The sequence below is a fragment of the Equus quagga genome, chromosome 8, assembly GCF_021613505.1.
Source record: "Equus quagga isolate Etosha38 chromosome 8, UCLA_HA_Equagga_1.0, whole genome shotgun sequence".
Lineage (NCBI taxonomy): Eukaryota > Metazoa > Chordata > Mammalia > Perissodactyla > Equidae > Equus > Equus quagga.
The window spans coordinates 89579718-89606748 of record NC_060274.1 but is presented as its reverse complement, the minus strand read 5'-3'; the positions used below and the strand labels follow the sequence as shown (position 1 = coordinate 89606748).

The 27031-nt window shown below is 35.7% G+C and overlaps 1 protein-coding gene across 1 annotated transcript in view; it reads left to right on the top strand.

The window, feature by feature from the left end:
* Positions 1–27031, top strand: part of DPY19L2 (dpy-19 like 2) — a 101568-nt gene that overhangs the window by 72136 nt on the left and 2401 nt on the right. Inside the window, exons 15-21 of the mRNA XM_046668935.1 lie at positions 686–757; positions 3185–3231; positions 11364–11388; positions 17884–18003; positions 18946–19120; positions 22326–22425; positions 23723–23848. Of these exons, the coding sequence (XP_046524891.1) occupies positions 686–757; positions 3185–3231; positions 11364–11388; positions 17884–18003; positions 18946–19120; positions 22326–22425; positions 23723–23848 (665 nt within the window). The remainder of the gene's footprint in view (positions 1–685; positions 758–3184; positions 3232–11363; positions 11389–17883; positions 18004–18945; positions 19121–22325; positions 22426–23722; positions 23849–27031) is intronic.

Here is a 27031-nt window from a genome sequence, read left to right as displayed (position 1 = left end):
TGGTTCAGATCCTTGGCACGGACCTAGCAACACTCATCAAGCCATGCTGAGGCGGTGTCCCACATAGCAGAGCCAGAAGGACCCACAACTAGAATATACAACTGTGTACTGGGGGGCTTTGGGGAGAAGAAGAAGAAAAAAAGGAAGATTGACAACAGATAGTTAGCTCAGGGCCAATATATAGTTTAGTTACGTAGTGAATTGCTCCCTGTCACAAATGTCCTGAGAATTCTTTAGCTGCTATTATTTCAGTGCTTATTCATACTTAGAGTAATTACGTAGGCTAGCTTTCTTCCTTGTTAGTTCTACTTTCACAAATGAAAATATTGGAAATTTGCAGCCCAGGACATGATAATGTAGGGCCCAGGGATCAGTAAACACACATTTTAAAACTTAATATTAAGTAAATAAAGATAACACCAAAAGAAAGGAAAAAATAATAGACATAGCTAATATTTTGTTTAATGGTTTTTATCATTAAAATTTTTGATACATTTGTGCAACTGTTTTTATAATTTTGATTCTTGTATTAGAACATGAAAGTTGATAAATATATACTCTGTTAATGACAAAGATATTTGTACCTTTAAGAAATTTCATTATGAAACTCAATTTGACATAGATTTTTACTCATTTTATATAAAATTTAATAAATGACTATTTTGAATAATTTGCTCTATTTCAGACTCCACTGAGATACACAAAGACATTATTGCTTCCAGTTGTTATGGTGATTACTTATTTTATCTTTAAAAAGGTATTTTTAAAAAATTTTACCACTTGCTTTTGGGTTCAAGATAAGGGCTATAATAGATTAATACTAATAGCTCAGAATTCCGTCTTATTTTTAGAATGAACTCTTCCTCTCACTGGCAATGTTTTTATTCAGATCTTTCTTTATCTATTATTATATGGGTTCTTTTAGAAAGCCACATTAGAAAAGATATCTTATTTATTTTTCAAAAGAAATGTATGAATTACCCACCATATACCAAGAATTACATTAACATTGTCGGTACATTGGGACAAATAAGACAGACCTGCCCCTATAGTCTATGGGTGGGAGGGGCATTAAGCAAATAATCACACAAATGTTAAAATTTTTATAGGTGCTATGAAAGAAAAGTACAATGACAACTTTGGTATCTTTCAAATATAAAGCACATTTAAAGAAACCTTGATCTGTTTTGAGACATGCACAGGAGAAGTTTTTGTAGCCATTTAAAAAAATCATTCTTTACATGTTCACTGTTTTCACAAGAAAGGAAAATATTATCACAATGGAAGAAATAATGTTTAAAAATACCGTTGGCAGGTTTTCTTGATCTGAGGGTGGTTTATCTAAAAGCCTAGTTAAAAACAGTGGGTCCTTCGTTTTTAGCAATTTTGAACCATCTTTATTGGTATTGTTTACAAGTTGACTTGCCTTAAGTCAGTATGTATTTATTTTATACTTTTAAGCAGATAGCAATAACATGATTTATTTACCACTGTACCAAGTGTGGTCCTGTTCAAACTAGTTTTCTATATTTAAAGTCAATTGCATATCTTATCTATGCAGCTCCAGTTCCCACATTTCTCATTCCTTTGTTTTCACATAGAATATGAATAATTTATGAATGAGAAAGCATCTCTCTCTACGTCTCTGTTGTTTCACCCTTGATCCAGTTCCCTAGGGACCCCTTGGAAAGAGTGAGGATAGAAGTAACAGAAGGAATGGGAAATTATGCACAGTTTGCTGCTCTCCATCCTGGTGGCCCGACCTAGCCTAGCTCAAGTTGCAAGTGTTCTCTACTAGCCCGTTTCTATTCCATCACGACAGTGTGGTATTCTTACAGGCTCCACTTGGAGGGGCTAATGCAGGAATTAACTATCGAGTGGGAAGATAGTCAACACAGGAGAAAATGATAGCTAGATCTACTATTACTATTTTTTTTAATTAAGATCCAAGACTTGTAAACACAATACTAGCCCCAAAATGCACCACAGCTCAAACCACACGTGTGTGCTAACATGTGATGCATGCACACACACGTCCCTGCAGCCACTAAAACTTAGCTCCTTTCTGCTTCTGTGTAAATCCCTCAGTTTCTGTTTGTCCTATTGTGGCTTATTTTTCATCTCAATGATACTTCTGCTGTTCATTTAAATTTTCACTTGTGTGAAATCAACTTCCAAGAGGGAAAGAAGGAAGACATATCTAGAATATGATTTTTCTATGGCACAACTGAATCTTGAACTCCTATAAATGCATATATTCTATTAACTATACCCTGGAATAAGTTTTTGCTTGCCTAAGTGCCTAGAATCTCACTTAGGCCACTTGAAACATTCTTCCATGCAGGATGCTCTTGAGTCAATAGGGGAGTTAAAAATTCTAAACTTAGATTTCATTTTAAGGTAGAGTTCAAATTTCACTATACATTTTTTCACCGTTTATCCATGAGTTACAAACCACATGTCATGCAGAGTGCAAAATTTTAAGTTCCCCGTAAATTTTTCTATCTTAGCATTTAGGTTGTGTGGGATTCCTGCTGAGCCTTTTTGGCCAGATTTAGCCTTCGCATTCCCCTTCCCTCCTCCGTCTCCCAGCCTCACCATCGTCGGGTACATTCTGATAAATGCTCTTAAGCCTTCTGTATCAGTCATTTCAGGCTGAGATAGATCAGGGAAGCAGATATGCCATAGCTAATTTTGTAATAATCAGGAGTTTGAGTGAAATAAGGATATAAACTGGGGGGGGGGGGGGGGAGAGAAAGAGGACAAGAGAGAGATTCCTAATTCTCTTGGAAGGCAAAGATAAAACAGTCTCTGAAGGTACGTGGAGGAAGCTGCCTCCTTTGTGGAAACCAATCCCCCACCTTCAGCTCACCCCCTCCCACTAAAATATAAACCTAAACCCTAGTATAGAGTTATCCACATATCAAAGGGTAGAATTTTAGAGCTGAAATGGACCTTAAAGCTGAAATGGACTCCAACACTCTTTTCTTTTTTTTTTAAATAGGATTTATAACTGCAAAACATTCTTTGCCTGGGGCAGAGCTGGAACTATACTGTTCCTGAAGACTCACTTTAACAATAAAAATACTTCTCTCTAGTGGGGGTGTTTATGTTAATGAATTGGGGCACTTTAAATGTCACATAATTCCTTAGAAAAGTTTCATTTATTTGATTCTATTCACAGGCTTTTCGTGATATTTTATGTGTCTTATCTGCAAACACTTGTCTAAGGTAATTGTAATTATTTTTAAATCATACTGTATTCAATTATTAAATAACACTGTAATATAGTTTTTCAAATGAATGTACAGTAGACTTCAGCATTATGATTAAGAAAGGAGACATGAACCAAACTTAGATGTTTTCTTTAAAAAAAGAATGAATGTTTTATTCTTATGGATCTCTTTTATGTATTTGGTCTTGTTTTGGAGATATTTATATTTGTGAATTAACTCAAAGTTTAAATTGGTTTAGTTTATTTTAGTATATAAACATACAAGAAACATACCACTCAAATAAATCACACGTTGCTATAGGGCATGAGAAGTAAATTGTGAAGAGAGCTCCTTCTGAGGAAAATCTTAACTCGTTACATTTTATGTTTGTAGATATGTCATTAGATTTTCTGTATTTAATGAATTTATTTTTTATGACAGTTTTAGATTTACAGAAAAATTGTGAAAATAGTACAGATAATTTCCGTGAACCCCATACCCCATGCTTATATTTTCAGTAAGTAGAATGGTTACCAGAAGAGTTAGAGTCTTATGTTCAAAATCCTTGAAATGATAGAATCTTATTTATTGAAATCATTTCCAAACCAAGGGGGTAAATAGACCCACTCTACTGTTTTCTGGTTAGGTGGAGCTCAGGGGAATGTGTCTTGACATTCTCCAGAGAGTGTATTTAGAGCCTGAAAACTATTCACATAAGGAATGCTAGAAGGGCCCTGGGAAATTTAATGGGATAATAGAAGTTTGAGGGGTACATGGCAGCTGTCTTCAAATTTTGAGAAGGTGTAGGGGCTGCCCCGTAGCCTAGTGGTTATGTTCAGTGCACTCCACTCCAGCAGCCCAGGTTCGGTTCCCAGGCATGGACCTACACCACTCATCAGTGGCCATGCTTTGGCAGTGACCCACATACAAAATAGAGGAAGACTGGCACAGATGTTAGCTCAGGGTGAATCTTCCTCAGCAAAAAAAAATAAGAATTAAAAATTAAAAAAATAAAATATCTGAGAAGGTGTAATATGAAAGAGGACAGACTTTGAGGGCCCAATGAGTGGAAAATACTTACTCAAAATAAGGAGGTCTTTCTTAGAGATTAAATACCTGAAAATGATCATCCTGCATGTCTGTGTGTGGGCAGAGGGCTCCTTTAAATAGCACAGATAATGCATGCTTGTGGTAATACATTCAGACAAGATAGTATATCAAGAAAAGAGGGTGCTGATTGTAAATGGCTTTATATGTATCATTCTAGGAAACACATATAAAAATACAGTATTTTTTTCATGGAATTGTAGTATTCCATTAAATCGTAGTATTATTATTCTGTAACTTGTTTGTTTCACAGTGTGTCTTGAGTGTCTGCCTGGAACTTCCTCACACTTTGTACTGGTCTCCATGTTTTGTTGTTCATCATCATGAGTGACGACCAAGTACTTAGCCATTCCCACATCAATGGATATTTAGATTATATTTATTTTTTGTCATAACAGCCAATGCTATGAGTAATGAACATTCTTATACATGTATCCTTGCATACTTATTTTAGTGTTTAGAATGTTTAGTATTTAGAATACTTGAAATGGGACTGCTGGATCATAAGGTATGAATATTTTATAATTTAATAAATACTGAGAACTTATAATGATAAGTGTCGATTTCCCTGCATCTCTATGAAGACCAGTTATCAAACTTTTAGCATTTTCTGATAGGTAAAGGAAAAAAATGACTCATTTCATTTTATAAAAATCTTTACCAGTGAAGTTTTACATCTTTCTATGTGTGTGTTCTCTATATTTCTTCTAGACCATTTGAATATTGATTTGTAGTGTTTTTTGTATTATAGACAGTAACCTTTTGACTATTATGGTGTAACATAGTTTCTTCCAGGATGTCAGTGTATAGTTTATGAATGCTCTTTGCTTTATAGAGATTTAAAATTTCTGTTCAGTCACAACTGTACGTTTTCTGCTTTTGTGTTTGGTTGTTGCTTAGAAACACTTCCCTACATCAAAAATCATTAAAATATTTCTACATATTTTCTTTCGTAATTTTCTTTGTCTGGCAACTCATTTATCTCTATTTCTATGGAGTCAGTTACTAGAAAACTGTTGCATTCTTTTGGTTGTGTTGTGTTTCCTTGATTTTTCGAGTTTCTTGTAGCTGATGCCTTCGCTTTTCATGGAGCAATCACTTCTTCCCCTGGGGAGCCAATAGCAGCAATGGCTGTTGTTTACCTCAGTGGTGGAAGCTGCCTGTGTCTTCTGCAAAGCAGGCCACAGGGGTCTGTGCTGACAAACGCTGTGGGGTCCTCTCCTGTGAAAGCTGTTGGGGTCCTCACTGACAAAAACTACAGGGGTCCCTGCAGAGCAGGCCCCTGGGCACTGGTATGGCATCTGCCCCGTGGCTGAAACCGATGCCCCTTGCCCTTTTTCTTTATTTCTAGCTGTTTCCAGGTGTCTCAGCTAAGCCGATCTCCATAGTGATCCTTTCTGTGGAGTTATTCCCTGTTTTTTGCTCCACATATTGGTTCTTAACTGGGCTCTTGAGCCCTCCCAGAACAATTTTCGTTTGTGGATAGCTGTCTGATTGTTTTTTGTGGAGGTACCAAGGCATGTATCTACTACTTCACTGTCTTGCTGGCGTCCTCCATAATTTTCTGTTTTGCATACAGATTGTTAATCAACCTTGCATTCGTTTTGTAGTGTGTTGACATATAGGAATCTACCTTTTCCCCCTCAAATGAGGTATTGTCCCAACACAATATTGTGTGATCTTTTTCCCAATCATTTGAAATATCAGTTTTAATCAGATAGTAATAAATTCTCTTATGTACTTGATTCTGTTTTAGATTCTCTCTTACATTGATCCATTTGTTTCTGAGTCAAAACAGCACTATTTAAGCCTCCCTTTTATTGTTATCATTTTTCGTATTTATTTACGTTTACTTTTCCAGGTAAGCTTTGGAATAAATGTGTCTAGAATCTCCCTCGCCCCCAGGCACCCACCGTAGTCTATTGGAATTGCCTTAGATTAATTCAGAGAGAATTTACTCTTTATATCATTGATTCTCCAATCCAGTAATGTGATGTATCTCTACTTATTAGTGTGGGCAAGTCACTTAACACCTCCGTGCCCCAGTTTCATCATCCATAAAATGGGTATAACAACATCAACCTCACAGGTTACTGCATGTATTAGAAGAGTTAATGCATGTGAAGTGCTTAGAACTGTTGGCAGAACAAACACTCAAGTGTTATTATTACTGTGGTTGTTATTCTAATTTTTATACTTTATTCAAGCTCTGTAGTTTTTTTCCCCTATGAGTCTTACTAAGGTTTTTTTCTTTTGGATCTTACAGATTTTTTCCTTTTTTTTTTGGCTATTGAGAATGATATTTTTAGATATTTGCTAATTTATCATTACTATTTTATAGAAAAGCTGTTGATTCTTAAACATCAGTTTTGTATCCAGCCACATTAACAAACTTTCCTTTTAATTCTATAGTTTTTCAATTGATTCTCTGGATTTTCTAGGCAGGTTATCATATAATCTACAAATAATAATCATTTCTCAATATAGATACCTCTTTTTTTTCTTATCTTCCTGTATTGGCTAGAAGTTCCAGAACAAATTTGAATAATTGCAGTGCTTTGTGTTTTGTTTCTGGCTGGAAGATGAATGCCTTTACTGGCTCACTATTCTGTTTGCTATCAGTATGTAATAGATAGCCTTTATTGACTTAAGGAAGTTTCCTTGTAGTCTATATAAACCAAAATATTTTTTAAATTAAATGTCAATGTTGAAACTGTATGGTTTGTGAATTATAGCTCAATAAAACTGTAAAATAAAAAGATGTATTTTCAGAAGTATTTTAGGATCATTGTATGGCTTTTTTCCTTTATTGAGTATCTATAGATAATATCCTCATAGGTTTCTTAATGTTGATCTATTTCTGAACACCAAGAATGAAATCTGTTTGGTGTTTGTGCATTATTTCTTTAATACTGTGCTGAAACTTATTTGCTGATATTTTATTTAGTGTGTGTATATGTGTATGTATATATATTCCCTAGTCTATAGAGTTTTTGTGGGCTATCCCTACCTGGTTTTGGAACCAACATTATAATCATCTCATAGCTTTATATCTTTCTCTGTTCTTGGGGATAGCTTAATTAACATGGAAATTATCTGCTTCTTAAGGATTTGACAGACTCACCCATAAAAATATCTTGGCCTTTTCTTAAAGGTGGGAGCTTAGCCTTGACTGTTTTTTCAACATCTTAAAATAGCAATATATTTATACAGATACTCTTCTTGAGTCACTTTTGTAATTTATATTTTTATGAAAAATAAGCCATTTCATATAGACCATAAATTATAGAAATAATTCTTTTAAAACAATTTCATCTGTATTTGTAATTATCTTTTTTCTTGTTCAGATTTATCAGAAGTCTTTCTTGTTTGGATTTTTCAAAAAACCAACTTTTTGTTTTATTTATCATTTATGAGGGCTGTTCTCTATTTTATTTCTGCTTATATTTTTATCTATTTTTATTCTTTCTTTTGGTGTCTTTTTATTATTTTCTGTGTTTAATGTCCAGCTCACTTATTATCAATGTTTATTCTTTTCTAGTAAATTCATTAAAAGGAATCATTTTTCATCTGAAAACCACTTAAACTATATCCAGTAGGTGTGTGTAGCATTACCATTAATGTTCATTACTATTTGGTCTGTGATATGAATTTTGATTATTTAATCTAAAAATTGTCTAGAAGAATGTCTGAAAATTTTTAGCTAGTTAGTTTCTTTTATATTTTTGCCTTCATGGTTTATTTATTTGCTCTTTATCAAGGTTAGTGTTCAGTTTTTGTAAATGTGAGCATTTGAAAAACATGTATTGCATATTTGGGGAGAGTTCAAAGTTACATGTAATTAACAGTGCTGTTCTAAATTCTTTAATATATCAATTTATCTTTGTTATTTTCTCAGAATGCTATCTTCATGTATCACATTGAGAATGTATTTTGTCTTTCAAAATTGTAATGTTAATGGTTTTTGCTTTACATAGACAGTGCTATTGTTCATTTCATGATTATTATAGGATTGTACCTTTGATTATTGTAAAGGATATTCTTTGCCTTATTTAATACTTTCTGCTTTGAATTCTCCTTTGCAGAAAGTTAATATTGCCACATCCACTTTCTATTTTAGTATTTGCCTGGTGTACCTTTATCTGTGCTTTATTTTCAACCTTTTTGTGACATTTTGGTTTAGATATATTTCTAATTGTTGGATTTTATTTTTTCCCTTCAATCTAGATTCTTCTACTATTCGTTTTTAAATTGGTGAATTAAACCCATTTTGTGATAACTGCTAAGTTTGGATTCTAGATTCCATATTTGTTTATGTTTTCTATTCATCATGCTTTAAAAAAAATTATTTTCTTGACATTTGCTGACTTGTTTGTCTACACCCCATTTCTGTTTTCCTAGTTGTTTCCCTTAAATTTTTAGCAAATATATTAATATCGAGTTAATTAGTTTCTAAACGTGTTATTCTCAACAATAATAACTAATGCTTATTGGCTGTGTGCCTGATGGTATTTTTAAGTTTCTTACCTCAGTAAATCATTACAACCACTCTGTGAGAGAAGAGTTCCATTATTATAATCATTATTTAGAGATGAGGAAACTGAAGGACAGAGGAGGTAAGTAACTTTCCCAAAGGCAAACAGCTAGTAAGTAGTATAGTTAGGATTCAAACTCAGGGACTCTAGCTTTAGAGACCTGCTTGCTTCACTGCTGTGCTATTGGAACACTTCGCCCCTCCCACACACCGTCACCTCCCATGCTATACTGAAACAATCTGACATTTTAGCTAGATTGTTGTAATATCTTCTGTTTTAAGAAGTGTCTGAACATTTAGACTAAAGACAAAAGAAATTTTTGTACTTCAAATTCTACTGGTTTGTTCTTGACTGTTTCTTGTGTCTCATTCTTTCCTCCTCTTAGATTCAAAGACTGCATCTGCTCAAATGCTGTTTTGTAGAAAGAGTGCAGAGATGGCATACTGTCTGAGTGCTTTCTTGTCTGAAAAATGCTCTCATTTTGCCCTCAGATTGATGGATTGGTTAGTAAATATTTCTAGAATTTATTCAGCATTTTGTGGATATTGCTTCATTGTTTCCTAGCATGGAGCATTACAGATAAGAAATCTTATGTCTTTACTTTTGCTCTCTGGAAACTTAAGAGTTTTGAGAGCGTGTGTGTGTGTGTATTTTATATGTTTATTAATTCATAGGACATTTTAATTTGAACACTCAAATCTTTCTTTAGCTCAAGGAATTGTTGTTCTCTTATTCTTTTTCTTTAGCCTCCCTTTTTTGAACATCTTTTCTTGCTTTTATCACAACTATCTATTTCTTTTTTCTCCTATGTTCTCAGAGAATTCCATGACCGGGTCTTCAACATTTTCAATTTCAGCTTTATACATTCTGCTATTCAGCCTTCTTTTGAGGTGTTAAATTAGGCAAATATGTTTTTCTCAGAATTTCTGAAAGCTCCTTATCATTGCACTTGTTCTAATTGTATGGATGCAATATCCTCTTAAACTTCTCTGAAGATAATTATTGGAATTTTCACCTAATACTCTCTTTTATTTCTTGCATTAACTCTTATTTCATGAGTGGTCAGTTCATTTGCTCATTCGTCTTGGTTTTTCTCTTTCATGCTGTTTGTGTTTCATGATTCGGTTGTATATTCATATTTTAAATTAGCTGCTAGATTTATTTGTATCAGTAGTTATTGTCAGAGTCTTTGGCCATTATAATAATTACTTACCTACCAGGCCTCTCCCTTGCATGCACCAGCTCACCATGGGATTCTGTTGTGACAGGCAGATTTCAGGACACTGCATCCCAACCCCCGCCCCCACGCTTGACTGCATTAGTTAGGAAGGAGCTGCAATGGAGGCAAAGTAATTTGGTGATTTCGCTACTATACTGAAAGGCTTCTCCTAACTCCCTTCTCCCCTTTTTTTTTAATCTCTAGATGTGTGTGCGCCCTCAAACTTCCATACTTCTACTTACTTTCTTGAACTGTCTTCTCTCTCCAACCCCAAAATCTGTATTAGGTGGCTTCTGCATCCTGTAAAGCCTTTTTATAAATCTAAAATATCTAGTCTTTTCAATGAGACGATAAAAGAGGCAGTCTGATACTCTTGTATAATCTAGCATGAACTCCGTGAGGGTAAGAACGGCATCTGCGCCGTCCTCGCTGTGCTCACGATGTGGTGTCCAGATCACGGTAAGTGTGCTGCAACAAGGTAGTAGATTTTTAGACCTGAATATTTAGTAACTTTGTTGGACAGCTTTTCTGGAACTGAAAATATTGATATGCTTTACCCAATAATTTTACTTCTGGACATTAACCCTGAGGAAATACTCAGAAATGCTCAAAGGTTTATGTACAGCGATGTTCATGTTATTTATAGCTGTGAAAAATGAAAACAACTCAGACATGCAGCAATGCTTAAAGTACCGTATATACTGTACATGGTTGAATATTTAATAAAAATTCTTTGTATTCACTTATAATTCCAGAGGTACAATCTCCAGTGATCAGTGAAACTTATTTTATCTTAACCAAAGAATGGCTTTTTGGTACACTTTAAATTAGGTTGACTGTAAATCATGCCTTTTAAATTTCTGTTATTTTTATTGATGCTATCTAATGTTTTTATTTTTATTTATGCTCCTAAGTACTTTAGAGAGAATCAAATTTTAGAAATCTAAAACACGGGGCCTGCCTGGTGGCGCAGCAGTTAAGTACACACCTTCCGCTTCGGCGGCCCAGGGTTTGCGGGTTCGGATCCCGGGTGCAGACATGGCACTGCTTAGTACACCATGCTGTGCTAGGCGTCCCATATATAAAGTAGAGGAAGATGAGCATGGATGTTAGCTTAGGGCCAGTCTTCCTCAGCAAAAAGAGGAGGATTGGCAGCAGTTAGCTCAGGGCTAATCTTCCTCAAAAGAAAAATGGAAAAATCTAAAACAAATAAATGAAGTTTATTTTCGTGTAATCGTAGTAATAATGGACATTCAGTAAATAGAGAATATTTTTGTTTTATTCCAGAAAACAGCTCCTTGAACATGGTGAGGTAAAGCTTTCATTTTAATCTCTGGTAGACTTGTGTATTAAATTCTAGGTCAAGGATAATTCACAAAGGTATAACCTGCTGCTGAGACACCATCTGCAGTGCTTTGTGGTTCAGCCTTGGTGATAAGTTTCTCCTGATCCTTCGCAATCCTTAAACTGCTCTGTTTTGAACACTAGTAAGGATTTGAAAGCCAGAGGCTGATTTATGACTGTGGAACATAATTAAATTAAATTATCTTCATTTATTCATTCTCCCCTTCATTCAACCATAACAAGTATTGATTTCTAGCCTGCAGAGCTAATCACATACAGTCCATCAGGGCAGGTACCCATGGCCTTGTGACTGGTGGCCTTCTGCCACGTGAAGACTTGATGGTCAGTCAGTTACAAGCTTAGCGGTGTTATAGCACACAAAAGATAGTATAGCAGTGTTCCTGCACTCAAATATGTAAGTTTTCAATGGAGACATGAAACAAATAAGACAGCATTTTATATGGTGCTGAATTATTTTGTGGTGTACAAAGGGAAGGATCAGCACAGGCTGGAAATATGATTTCCTAGGTAATGGAACTGAGTCTTAAAGTGAAGGTCAAATTGACAAGAGAGGGCAACTGAATTTGAAACTAATGGGAATAGTTTATGATGATAACTATTATCTTTTTAATAGTTATTATGTGCTATGTACTGTGCTGTTTGGTTTTCATAATACCATTTTTCAAATAAGAAAATTATGTTAATTAGGTGATACTGCCTGTTACAGAGATAAAACACCAACATTTCAATGATTTCACTCAGTCGAAGTTTAATTCTTTGCTCACATAAAGTTAGAAACAGGAGTTCCTGATTAGCAAGTGGCTCTCCAACAAGCAGTGATTGAGAGACCCAGACTCCTTCCATATGTGGCTCTGCCATCTTCAACATGTGGCTTCTGGGGTTGATGTGCTCATCTGCATCAAGCCAGCAAGCAACAGAGGGGTCTCTGCCAAGAAATAGAAATCTAGAGAAATTAAGTAGCCTACCTAAGGTCTCATAGCTAGTTTGTAGGAAAGCTTGCATTGAACCCAAGCAGTACATTTCTAATGCTCTTAAAGTAATAGCACTTACTGCTTCCTACGGACAGGGTATTTTTTGTAAATGATTTACATATATTCATAATTTCATTCTCACAACAACCCATTGAGATAAGTACTATTGTTTATATTTCACAGATGAAAAACACTGTGGCATAGAAAGGTTAAGTAATTTGCCTAAGGCCACAAAGCTAAAGTGACCTTAGGTTTGTGGAGCCAAAGACACTGAGCCCAGGCAGTGTAGCAGCGGAATCCGTGCTGTTAGCCATTCAGCCTACTACTGCCTACAGTGAGCTGCTCTTACATAAATTAGCCACGTCACGTTACTGATTTAATACACAATATTTAAAACCCACCTCTTTTCAGAAACATAGTATTCCTTAATTTTCTGCCATTTCTCACATTATTTTGCTACTCTCTCATTTCTCGAGTTACCCTTACTTTTGCCCATTTTTTCTTTTTTTCTACTAATTTGATCAGTTTGATTTCTATTGTGTGCCTATTGTACACCAAGTACCTGCTTTTATGGAATTTAACGTATGGTAGAGGAAGACCAAAATGTGAACGGATGATTATATGTGCAATGATAAAGATAGATACAAAAGTCGTACAGAAAAAAGTGATTAGATCTGTGTGGTGGGGGTGGGGCTGTCAAGGAAAGATTTTATTAATGACGTTTGAGGATGTGTTTACCAAGGTCAAAGGATGTGCATGGAAGACATAAGGTAATAGGTTATGTTTAGAGCTATAGGCAAATCAGTAATGCTGATGCATAAGAAAGGCAAGAAGTAGCAGGAAATGAGATGGGAAAAGTAACCAGAGTTCAGACTATGGCGGCTTCATATGCAAAGAAGCTGCACGTCGTTCTAGACTTTGTTGTTAAGCAGGAGATGATACAGTCAGATCTGAGTTTCAAATATTTTAAGTCTGTTGGCAGTAAAGAGGATGGTTTTTTAAAAAGGCAGTCAGAAGTCAAGCCAACTAGAAGGAAGACAGTGACAGCAAATCTCTTAATTTTTTTAAACTGAAGAGAGTTTGCTAAACTGATGTATAGGCAGATTAGAGATTTAAATTTCTAAAAACAGTAGGTCTTATGGAAGGAAATGATCTGTTTCCATGCAGTGCCAATGTGAAGTCTTATGTCTGCTGGATGAGAGGCTGGCTTCTCATCCCACTCCCACTTGTGGCTCACGCTTGGTAAATCTGTGCTTACAAGGCATGGGAGATGGCGACTGTTTTCACGTTAGGGGTGTTGGGGCATGGAAGGCATAAACCCTGGGAGAGGTACGGGGCTGTGCCTCACTCTGAGTGGGATATGATAACAAAAGGTTACACATTGCAGCTTGTTTCAGGATTGGCTGAGGAGGATTCCTTAGGATCATTTTATCACCAGAGTCTTAGTTCTCAATTCCTTGCTTTGTGCCAACCCTCTGAATCTGGGACAGTCTGCATCCTTCGACTTACTGAACAAACCCTGGATTATCTCCCCACTGTCATGATATTATTAAAGTGTGTTAGAGTAAAGAATTCTGTTGTGATTTTTCTTCATAATTTAATTATCTGTATTTATTGCATCAAATTAACTCCTTTTAACCAATTTTTCTATCTTATGGGCTTAGAAATTAGTGAAGGAGTACCTACTAATTCGTGGGAAAGAAAGAGAAGGGAAAGAGAGTTAGGAACAATATTTATTGCCAGAATGTCATAGTCCCAATGAGGAGCTAGTATGAAGACAGGCTAAGGAGAGAGAACATTGAAAGTATTGGCTCCTGAGTATTCTTTTGACCCACTCAGACCTCTTTTTGTCCATGATAGTCCTGCATCAGCCTTCACTTGTTTTTCTAATCCCTGGAGTTTATTATATAAAGTTTGATCCTTTATATTTTACGTCAGTTGAGTTTGTGTTTTCTATTATGAACAAAGTTTTTCTATTACTCACAGCCAAAGGGTTTTCTGTGACGCACAGTGAAGGCATATGAACCAATACAGAGATATTCTGTTGAAGGATTGAAGTGTTGCAGAATTTGGGGGAAGAATTACTTCTCTTAAGAAACTGATTGAGTGATAGATGTTGGGGGTCTGTACACTTCTGTGTTCACAAACTGAGAGAACCATGTTGTTGAATAGTTTATTTTTGAGAGGAAGCACAGGGTAGTGGTTAATGGCATAGACTTGGCAGCTGAACTGGACTCAGATCCACTTACTAGCTGTGTGATCTTGGCTGAGTTACCTCACGTCTTTTGGGGAGCAACAATAATCAAGGTGTTTATGTCATATGGTTGCTATGGGATAAATGAGTTATAAATAAGGTACTTAGAATAATGCCTAGTGTAAGTTAAGCACTGTGTAAATGTCCACTTTTATAATTAGTGTGCTTTCTGGACCAATACTTCAGGAGGCTCCAACCAGTATTCTGCCCCGTATATCATGTGCCAGTGGAGGGCACCTCTTTAGTGTATTCTCAAGGCATCTTCACACTGTGTTGGGAGGTAGTTTTGACAGGAACAACCCACCCTTTGAACTGGCCTTAGACACTTGGTCCTTGTATTCTCTCTGCTTGGTGTGAGCTGCTACCTCACATTTTACCCAGTTGGCTTCACTTATTCCAAAGATGGGGAATGAACAGTTTCCTGAGCTTCAGTTGCTTCCTTGCCTCCAGCCTCTTTTTTTGTGAGGATTTTCCTGGTAATTTTTATATGGAAAGAGATACTAGTGAATTGGCAATAGTTTACATACAGTAGTGATTTTGGACTATACTTTTTGACTGTAGCCTTCTGTCCTCCACTTGGTGATTAAAAAGAAAGCTATTTAATAGAATGGGAGATAAAATAACCATGGCAAGAGAGCTCAGGAAAGTCAGGAGCCTGAGTGTAGAAGAATGGTTAGGAGCATTGGGTGAGAATAGAAAGAAAACGTAAGTGATGCCATTTGGAATAGCTATTCTGTGTCATCCAGCTACCGAAAACATCATGCAGAGAAGATAAGGAGGTGGTAGGGATCTTGCAAGTCTCTGTATGAAAACGGAGTCCTCCTTTCAGCCATTAGATGATAGAGGAACAGCAAAGAGAATTACTACTTTGAATTTAGTTGTGATCATGTGAGAAGTTGTTGCTAAAGTAGAAATGATGGGAATTAGGGGAGAAAATGATAGTGACTCAAAATAACCAAAGAAAGGAATATTGGAAGAAGTCGGATGTGTGCTTGCGTTGATTAGACCATATGTATTATAGCCTATTTCTAGATGCCACATTTTAAGAAAAACATGATCAATCTGTACCACTTCCAGAGCAGGGCAACCAGAACTGTGACAATACAGAACTAGTGAGTGAAGGTTTCTGAATATTTAGCCTAAAGATAGAAAAAGCTTTCTAAGAGTGAAGGTGGGGATAGTGCAAAGTCATAATTATGATATTTCAATAATAGAGAACTGTCCTGCACAAATGGGTTTAGACTAATTTTATGCCATTCCTGAGGTGTGGAAGTTACAGGGAAACATGGCTTCAGCTTTAGAAAGGATTTTCTAACACTTAGTGCTATCATATAGGCATTCCTGTGGGCATAGTCCTATTCAGGAAATAGTAAATATCCAGTTTGTAGATTGATAGAAAAGATCCCTGTTTTGGATAGCTAATTAAAGTAGATGACCCATGTCATCTACCAATCTATGATTTAGTGTTCTGAACAAAAGGACCCCTTTGGATATGAAGTGTGTTGGTGTCTCTTGTTCCCTCCATAACATGTTCTTCATTTTACCCAAAGGTGAATTTGCCTAAAGAAAAATGAAGCCTGACTTTGAAATGAATGTTTCACATTCCAATTTTGGTTCCAAGAATTATGAAAAAAATAAATTTCACTTTTAAACATCTTAACTTAAAAAAGGGGAAAAACCAGCTTTGGGTACAGTTTTTGCCATTCCATGTTAAATATAAATTATGTATTTCTGGTTATAAAATGACACATTTAACAAAATTGGAAAACACAGAAAAATCACCATTCAGAAGTAACCTGTTAACTTTTTAGGTATATTTTCTTACAGCCTTTTCCCTCCTGTGTGTGTATATCTATGTACACATGTGTATATATGGACACATATATGTGCACACACAGGTGGTTTTCACAGAATTAATGTCATTCTGTATGTACAGAGTTTTGTACTCTGAAAACTGTCCCATGCTCTTGAATAATCTTCAAGTATGTGATCTTTTAATGGCGGTATACATGTGGAAATGCAGTAATTTACTTATTCTTCTATATTGGTCACTTAGGTTGTTTCTATTTTTGCTGGTAAAAATTGGCTTCAGTGATTAACTTTGTAGAAGCATTTTTGTGTTTTGATTATTCCTTTAAGTTAAATTCTTTGAACGGAAATTTAAGGCAAAGAGGTTGGCTCTTTTCTAGTGTCTTGATAAATATTGCTAAATTACAGGAATGTACCAATTAACTATTTCAGTGTGTTTCATGGCATCCTCTCTAACACTCAGTATTAACTTAATGTTTGTCAGTTTTATAGATGAAAATATCTTTAATATTTAATTTGTTTAATTGTTAGCTAGAATGTGAATATTTAGTTGCCGCTTACTTTGAGTTGCATTAATTCTTTGTCCATTTTCTAGTGAGGAATTGGTTGATATTTTATGACTATGTCTGTGAGAAAAGTTTTGTTTGAAACCTTTGTTCAGTGGCATCTTGATCAAAATGGGGTGTCCTACTAATTAGTACAAATCTTTATATAATTCCACTCCTTTGAAAATAATCTAGTTTATGTTTTGCTGTGATTTTTGTTGCTGACTGAATTTTGCTAACATGCAGATTTGTGAAGCATTCTGCATTTTTATGTCTCTAGGACTCACTTCCTCACCTTGTGTAGGTCTTTGCTCAAATACCACCTTTCAATGAGGCCCACTCTGAAGATCCTCCTGATGATTGCAACTGCTCCCACCTGTGGCCCCATGCCACACCCTGCACTCCCGGTCTCCTTTCCCTGCCCCATTTTCTTTTCCGTTGCCCTTATCACCTTCTGATAGAGTATATAATGTGTTTATTTATTTGCTGTGTCTGTTTATTTTTTGTCTCTCCTTACCAAATGTACTAAAATGTAAGCCTCACAAGGGCAGAAATTGCTCACTGTCGTTTTGTTCACTGTTGTGTCTGAAGCACCCAGAACAGCACCTGGCATGTAGTAGATATTCAATAAATCTTTGTTGAATGAATGAATAGATATTAATAGACATTGCTAAGTTAAAAGATCCTTGTCCATACATCTGAAATTTATATAATGTTAAAAACCAATGTTACCTCAATGAAAAAAAAATTTAAGAAAGATCCTTGTCCTAATGCATAATAATAATTTTAATATACTTTGTTTTATATTTATTAATTTTAAAATATATAAAGTGAAACTGTCATTTTGTTTTGTGCTTTTATAGCTGATTTTTCACACATTGCAGTTGTTAGCATTTACTGCTCTTGCCATTTTAATTATGAGGCTGAAGCTGTTTTTGACACCTCACATGTGTGTTATGGCTTCCTTGATCTGCTCTCGATGGGTAAGGTATTCATCCTTGTATAGCTACACTATCATAACCATAATAACAGCAGCATAGTTACCATGGCTTTGCTGAGTAATCCAAAACTTAAAAACATTAAGTGTTTTTATCTTAAATGATTTGAAATGTTAGTTCATGATTCTCTGTAGAATAAGAAAAGCAACTTCAAGTAGCATTAAAAATTATTCCCAGATCTTAACTGATATTTCTTCAAAAGTGATGAGGCACACTTCCCCCTGTTAGCATCCTATCCACAGACATAGTTTTTGGAGTTCAGGTCTATGTAAGAGCTTCTTGGCCCAGCAAAACTATCCTCAGGTACTCGCCTAGTACTTGAGTAAGTGCAAGGTACTTGCTCTAGTATTGTCCTGTTTGGCTCAGAGAATCCCTAGGAGAAGTTGTGGATTCTGGGGTTCTGTTATTGTATCTAATTTAAAAAAGAGCCAGACAAAGTAGCTAGAATTTTGGGACCAAGATCTTCTGGAAACAGATTATTGAGTTTTGATTGTGAGAGCATTGCCTTAGAGTATCATAATGCTTATTTTCCTGAGAGGAATATACATGTCAATACTACTGGGGTTTCCCTAGTTATTCAAGATATCCATAAAAGGCAGCCAGATGTTACAGGATTTAGTTCTAGGATGTTGCAAAATTGTAGTTTGCTAATTTTAATCCCTGGTAGCAAATCAGTACTGGAAGGATCGGATATTCCTCCCTTAATCCTTTAGAGAGGAAAGAAAGCTCAATTTTTAACTGAGCCCTGTAATTCCAAAATATTTGCCATTTTTAAACAATAGGTGATGAGACTTCTGTATATTGTTAGTGTACAGATAGTATCAAATGGTAATCCACCATGGTTTAAGTAGGAAGGTGAGAATTTGTTATTGACCCTATAGCACTCTTCATTTAAGAATTATAAATAAATGGTTTCTTTCATTTCAGCTCTTTGGCTGGCTTTTTTGCAGAGTTCGTTTTGAGAATCTTATCTTTGGCATTCTAACAGTGATGTCAATACAAGGTTGTATAAACCTGCGTAATCAATGGAGCATAATAGGAGAATTTAATAATTTGCCTCAGGAAGAACTGATACAGTGGATCAAATACAATACCAGACCAGGTATGTAACTGTTTAGTTATTTGTATAACTAGTTTTATATGCACACCTCCATACTCACATTTATTTATATATGCATATATATATTATGTAGCTATCATTTCATATATGTGTGTATGTGTGTATATATCTATATATATATAAAATTTAAAAATATGCACACATAATCATTTATGCCCTCACAGATTTTGAGGATGCTAATTGCAATGTCTCAAATCAAACCTTTCAAAAAGTGATTTTCTGTGCTCTTTAAACCTCTCCTAGATAACCGTTGAAAAGAATTTCAATTAACATCAAGAATTAATGATCATGAGTTGTACTGTAACTCTAAAATCATTATTATTTTTAAACCATAACGGTGACACATATAAAGAAATAAATCTTTAATATCAAAATTCACACCTTGTGGTAGGCCGCTGGAGAAGATAGTTTTGTCTGTGGGAAGGTTAACAACACCGCTTCTATCACTTTTGTCAGTGCTGACTGTCTGCTCTCAGTCTGTAGATCCAGTCACATGCAGAAGAGTTAAAATCTTGGATATTGTATTTTCTTCACTAAATCATCTCAAAGAGATGAGAGATGAGTATATATTCTACTTCTGCATACTCGAAAGTCTTTTTTTAGCTTACCTTCTTTTCTTACTATCTTTAGCCAAAACTACCTGAAACAGATATTTCATTTTTAAATGCCTTTCTAGAGAATAAGTATATTCTACAGTAAGTTATCTATAATCTTGTCCGAGACTATTTTTGATATTCAGTAATTTTCTCTGGCACAGGTTCTTTACTATGGTTTATTTCAGTTTATCCTGTGACTCCTTGAATCGATTTCCTCTTATCTCTCATGTGATACTCACCATTTTACTAGTTAGCCATCATTAAGGTAAACTTCAATTGAGATATTTGGTCTATGACTTTCAAAGTGTATAGGTTACAGTGCCTTATCACTTAGGCTGCCAGCCCACTTTAATCAGAATTTTCAAGTTAATCCTCTACTGACTTTTTCCCTATAGGATACAAGGTAGGTACTCCCTTCAGTCTCCCTTGCCCCTCCTCAGTTACAGCTATTTTTCCCAAGCTTTAAAACGTACCTGATCTTTTAATCTTTTCTTGTGTCATTATTTGTTCCAGTGTTTGTCTTGGGCTCTTGGCAGAGAGAGCCTATGTTTGGTAACTTATCCTTCTAAGATAACTCCCACAAACTCCTACTTCATTTTTAGCCACCTCTTCTTTGATCTTCTTGTAAATATTTTTCATCCCTATCATTAAGAATTCTGTCATGGTTACCACATGTTTGTTAAAAGCAGCGTGAAGTTCTCTACATGGGGGGACTAGTGCTTATGTTCAGGTCCACCATGTAGGGTTATATAGTTTGCACACCACACAAATGTGTTCAGTTGAGACGATGAGTAGGAACTGAAATCCAGCCTCTGGTCCACTCACTAAGTCATGTATTAGTAGGCTGTGTCAAATTAGAAGGGACACTTTTTGCTAATGCAGTCATGTGCTGCATAATGATGTTTCAGTCAACGATGGGCTCCATATACAGCGGTGCCCCCATAAGATTAGTACCACGTAGCCTAGGTGTATAGTAGACTGTGCCATCTAGGTTTGTGTACGTCACTCTATGATGTTCGCACAACAATGAAATCACCTAACGACACATTTCTCAGAATGTCTCCCTTGATTAGATGACACATGACTGTACATGCAGTAGGCTAAGTGGAGTCTTAAGTGTGTTTATAGGAAAAGATCTTGTTCTTTCCCAGTCATGATCATATTTACTTCGTCACCAAGATGAAAGAAGTGGGTGGGGAGTATTTCTCCCCCTCTCTCTGCCATAGATGATTTCTCCTTAATTGTTTCAGCTCTTGCTGGACAGGCTCACCTCGTTTCTTCTGGATGACCCTGGTCCTGGGCTTTGCTCTCTCTAGCCCAGGGTTTCTCAACCGACATTAGAGGCTGTCCTGTGCATTGCAGAATATTTAGCAGCATCCCTTCCCTCTACCCACCAGATTCTAATAGCACCTCTCCCCACCAAGGTGGAAACCAAAAATGTCTCCAGAAGTTGACAGTGTCCCTAGGAAACAAAATCACCCCTGGTTGAGAACCACTGTTCTAGCCTAAGAGCTTTCATCATTAATTATTGAATCTCGCAATAATAAATACACATTTCTACTTCAGTTGATTTGCATATTTTCAAATTCAAGGCATATAAGATTTTCATTCAAAGTTACATTTAGAATGATTAATTATATTTGAAATAAACATTTAGTTATTTACAGTAGATCTGAATAGCATGCCTTGTTCTTATTAGTGATTTTATTGTGCTGATTAAAAATGATAATAACCTTCATAATTATATAATCATTTATGATACAAAAGTGCAGGAAGTAAGCATTTGGTATTTTTGTCTTCTAAGAGACAACTGAAACTGAAACCAGATAGTAGATTTTGGTGTATCTCTAGTTATAACCAAAAGGCTATGTATTTATACATGCCATTACTCCAAAAAGTACTACTAACACATAATGAAATGATTCGATGGAATGTATAAACTGTATAAAGTCAAACGGAAACAAGGAGAACTTAACTATGAATATTTAAAGATGATCTGAGGGAACAAAACAATACTTTCCTCTAGCGAGTCCTCACGTTTACAGTTCACAACCCACAAAAAGTCATTTTAAAAGATGTATCATAAGACTTGCCTTTATAACAGTCTCTCAGTTCCTAGCATTTTAAATTATTGGAACAAGATGTGAAATTTTGGAATTCTTTCTAGTCCTGTGTGTCTTCGTAGTGCTGTCTCTTAGCATAGTGCGTGAATGTAGCAGGAAGCTCTGTGAAGTGGCTTAGAGGGTGGCCTCTGATGCTTCCTAGCTGTGCAAGTCACTTAACTTTGCTGAGTCTCAGCTTCCTCATCTACAAAATAAGAATAACATAGAACCCACCTCAAAGTTGTGCAAATTAAATTGTTTAATCCTGATAAAAATATTTAGCACAGTTCCTGGCACCAAGATAACATTTAACGAAAGTTGGCTGCTGTTATAGTAGATAATCAGTAAGTATTGAGTGAAGAAAAAAAATGTCAATGATTATTATTTAAATGTACTTAATCTTTCTTCTTTTGGGTTCAAATATTATAGATAAGTAACTTTTGGTTTTCTTTAAAACATGTTAGTAAGGAAGATAATCTTGTTTTTCAGATGCTGTTTTCGCAGGTGCCATGCCTATAATGGCCAGTGTCAAGCTCTCTACTCTTCACCCCATTGTGAATCACCCGCATTACGAGGATGCAGACTTGAGGTTGGCAACTGATCGACTATTTCAATGAGACGCACTTACAGCTTATACTGACTCTTAGGGAAAAATTTTTACACACACACGTTCTCATCCTCATATTCATGGTAGAAGTTTAAAAAATGTAAAATAATCCAGAAATTAGAATATGTACCTGTTGACTCTAAAGCAAGCTTAGTAAACCCGAAAACTGAAAAAAGCAAAACTAATTTCTCTGAAAGTGAAAACTGTGTCACATTTATGACTTGTCTATGTGGTGTGTGGGGGCAGGGGGTATGTGTGTGTTCCAGTATAACTCCTAAGTAGTAGTAATAGAAGATGGGGTAGATTTGGCTCATAGCTATAGTTGGCCAACCCCTACTCTAGCTTCCACAGCCCCCTCTGCCTGATGTAAGAAACCATTCTTGATCTTACTGGGGGCCAATGACTAGCCTTTTTTAAACAGAAAAACTACATGAAATTTGCTATATTACATGCTTTTATGAAAATTTAGGGTGATCTTTTGCTAGCTGATTATGAGAACTCTAGTTTCCATTGAAGTCTGAAAATTTTGTTTTCCTTAAATGACTTAAAAAGTCATTCTAGTCATTGTCAGGGTAATTGTTTTCTTTTAATGCATTTTTGGCCTATTGTTAGAGGTAAAATTTTAAATTATTTGAAGTTTTATGTCTGTTTCTGGAGATTGGGCATCCCATATGCTCGAAATGCTGAGAAATATCTAATGCATAAGTGGTGATTTCTTCAGGATTTCATAAACCTCCAATTTAGGGCCAAATCTTGTGTTGTACCATGTAATAGTGAACATCCCTGTTTCTCAAGCTTCTGTTAAGGTGCTCTCTCTCCCTGGCTGCTACCCTGGATGTCCACTCTCTAAATGTTCTGTTTCCTACAGTCAGCTTCAACTCATGCTTCTCAGAGCTTCTATAGATGAAATTGTCTACTGAAATCTGTATTTTCACTATATTCAGCCTCTATCTGAATGTGTTCCATGAGCAGATATTTTATGAATTATGCAAAGCAAAATTTGTATTCTGACCTATTATCCTGCTACCCAACTCTAGCCTCTAAACTGGTTTGTATACTAATAAGCAATACCTGCAAAATTCAAACTGCTGTAAGTTTTAGCACATGCAAAATATAAGTAGACATTGCTATCCCCAAAATAATTCATGCTGTTTGGGATTATATATATCAATGCTCCATTCAGTGAGCATCGAGATTTTAATTTGCTAGCAAAATTTTTGTAATCCGTTCTATTGTCATTTGTTTAAAAGAATTTTTAATCTCTCGTTTGAATTTAAAGGGCTCGTACAAAAGTAGTTTATTCTACATATAGTCGAAAATCTGCAAAAGAAGTGAGAGATAAATTGTTGGAGTTACATGTGAATTATTACGTTTTAGAAGAGGCGTGGTGCATTGTGAGAACTAAGTGAGTATGAGCGCTGTGCTATGTGATAGGGTATCTTTTTAAATAATTTTATCTAGAACAGATAGTTTTATCTAGAACAGATAAAATTTAAAAACTAAAATACCAAATGTTGGAGAGGATACAAATTAGCTGGAAATATCTTACATTGCTAGTGGGAGTAAAAATGGTACAGTGAGTTTGGAGAATTATTTGGAATCTTCTTATAAAATTTAAGCATATATCTACCCTCAGCAATTCTATTCCCAGGAATTTAAACAAGAGAAATTAAAACATCTGTCCACAAAGGATGTTATAGCAACTTTATTCCTAATAGCTCAAACTGGAAACAACTCAAATATCCACCAAGAGAAGAATGAATAAACAAATTGTGGTATATTCATACAATAGAATACTACTCAGCAATAAAAAGGAACAAACTACTTATATATGGGAAAAAAGATGAATCTCAAAAACATGCTGAGTGAAAGAAGCCAAACACAAAAGAGTACATATCATATGATTCCATTCTATGAAGTTAAAAACAGATGAAAGTAATTAATAGAATAGGAATCAGAATAGTGGTTGGCTGTGGTGGAGCAGGAGGTGAGAGAATATACAGGACTGAGGAACTTTTTTTTTTTTCTTTTTTTTAGAATGATGGCAGTGCTCATTATCTCGATTGACATGTTTCTTACATGTGTGTGTGCATTTGTCAAAACTCATGGACCTGTACACTAAAATTCAGGCATTTTTACTTATGTAATTATACTTCAATAAAAAGTTACTCTCAATATAAAGATAAATATTTATGCAAGGAAGAACTCTTAAAGTTCTAGGACTTAAAAAAACACTTTAGAACTGTTGCTAACAGACTTCTGAGAACACCAGGAATAAGGTCCAAAGAAAGAAGAGCACATTTTCTCTCAAGACAAATGTTACTGGTAGTATGAGTGCAGGTCACGTTTGAAAAGGATTCTGAAAACATACCTGGGCTCAGACTGAAAACAGCTGTGATTAATTAGTGATTCCCGTCACGGGTTTAGTATTAAGAACCAGGTAAGTATGTACAGGGTATTTGCCATCTCTTAGGTAGAGAACACTAAGTTACAGGTTATTCTCACAAAATCAGCTGTTTGTACTTTTCTTTACAACTCTATTCTATTAAGTGTTACGTACTCCTTGCCTGAACATCCTCAGAGTATGACATGTAAGGAAAATAATGTAAAATGCTAATTGGTTTTCATAGTCTGTACAAACTGAATTTAGGACTTACTGGTCTAAGGCCCACAATAATTAAACATAGGACCCATAAGAAACCAGTTTTAGAGGATTTTGGTTAATATTGGCAAGAAGAGGTTGAGTTTCTTCCAGAGATTACAGGTATAAGAGATGAAAACACAAGCACTCCTCACTTTGCATGGTACTATATTAACTGAAACCCAGGCTTTTCAAAACTATATCCTTGCTTTGCATGGTTCCATGGAATCTCAGTGTCAACGCTGACCGAAACTATCATGGAACTGTTTGAAGCAGGGGCATAGTTCCAATGTGTATATGCTTCAGTTAACAGGAGGCCATACAAAACTAGGATTCACTGTATTAAAAACAACTATTTGAAGACTCTGGAAAGTGACTCAGAAACATGAGCAAACTTACTCTTGAAGGACTTCTCTGATTTTTTGACTTCCTTACCTGAGAGCACTTTCTAAACCACCTGCTTTTTGCCTCAGGTGTAGTCACAGCCTACTGGCTTGAGGGGACAAATGAAAGAGTTCCGAGAGCATAGCAGCTGGATATTTAAAAGGGACATTTTGGAAGCAAGAGCACTGCAGAAGGGCTTAAATCTAAGACCTGAGTATAAATTCTGCCCAGATCCTTGGTTAACTACTATTCCACACATTCCTGTGGGAAACCCAGGGAGCCGGGGAAAGGGCAGACAGAACTTCCGGTGGAATTTGCTAATTTCCTATGCTTTTGACTAAGTACATTCCCCAACTGGCACACGCCCCAGGAAGCAGAAAGCAGAATCATCAGAATCATGACTGAATCAAGGTGTCAGGGGCAGAAATAAGGAATAACAAAGAAACTATGCATTTAGGGGAGAGTCCCAGAAGCAAGGGAAATACAGAGAAGATGGGCTCCATGTATGAGCATGACTCTGCCCATGGCTGATAAAAACACAAGGAAAGCCCCAGAGCTGAAAAAAATGAATTAGCTGGCATCTTCAAAAACTGAGAGGAGATAGCTGCTACACATAACAGGACATCCAGGCAAGTTAACTGCCTTACTAGATCAACAACAACAAATTGACAATTACTAGAAGAACAAAACAGGTTCCAGAATCAGTGCAGTGTATTATCTAGTGTCCAGCTTCTGACCAAAAATTAATAGACCTGCAAAAGAAAATGGGAAAGCGTGACCAATACTCAGGAGAAAAAGGCAGTTAATAGAAACTTATTCAAATAGGCCCAAATGTTGGATTTAGCAGTCAAAGACTGCAAAGCTGCTATTATAAATATATTCAAAGAATTAAGGAAAATACGGTATTAATAAGTGATGAGATATGGAATCTCGAGAGAAATAAAAACACCCTCCCCAGAAAAATGGAAATTCTAGAGCTGAAAAGTATAATAAATGAAATGAAAATTCTTTAAATGTGCTCAACAGTAGTTTTAATATGACAATAGAAAAAATGTCAGTGAATTTGAAGGTAGATCAAGAAAAAATAGCCAATCCAAAAAAAAAGGATCAAAAAGATTGAAGAAAAGTAACCAAACCCGTAGAGACTTGTGTAATATTATTAAGTAGTTCAACACATGAGTAATATAGTACCAGAAAGAATGAAAGAAAAAAAAATGGCAGAAAAAAACAGTTGAAAAAATATTGGCCAAAAATTTCTCAAGTTTCCTAAAAGCCATTAACTTAGAGATCTAGTAAGCTCAACAAATCCAACTAGGATAAACCCAAGGAAAACCACACCTGGGCACATCATAGTCAAACTAGTGAAAAATGAAGAGAAAAATCTTGAAAGAAACAAGAGAAAAATGATGTGATATGTTAAACACTTGACTTCCTAGCATACACAGTGGGATTCAATGGACAAGGGAATAATAATTCACAATACACCCATCCCTCAGTATCTGTAGGGGATTGGTCCCAGGACCCCCCGTGGATACCAAAATCCTGGGATGCGCAAGTCCCTTA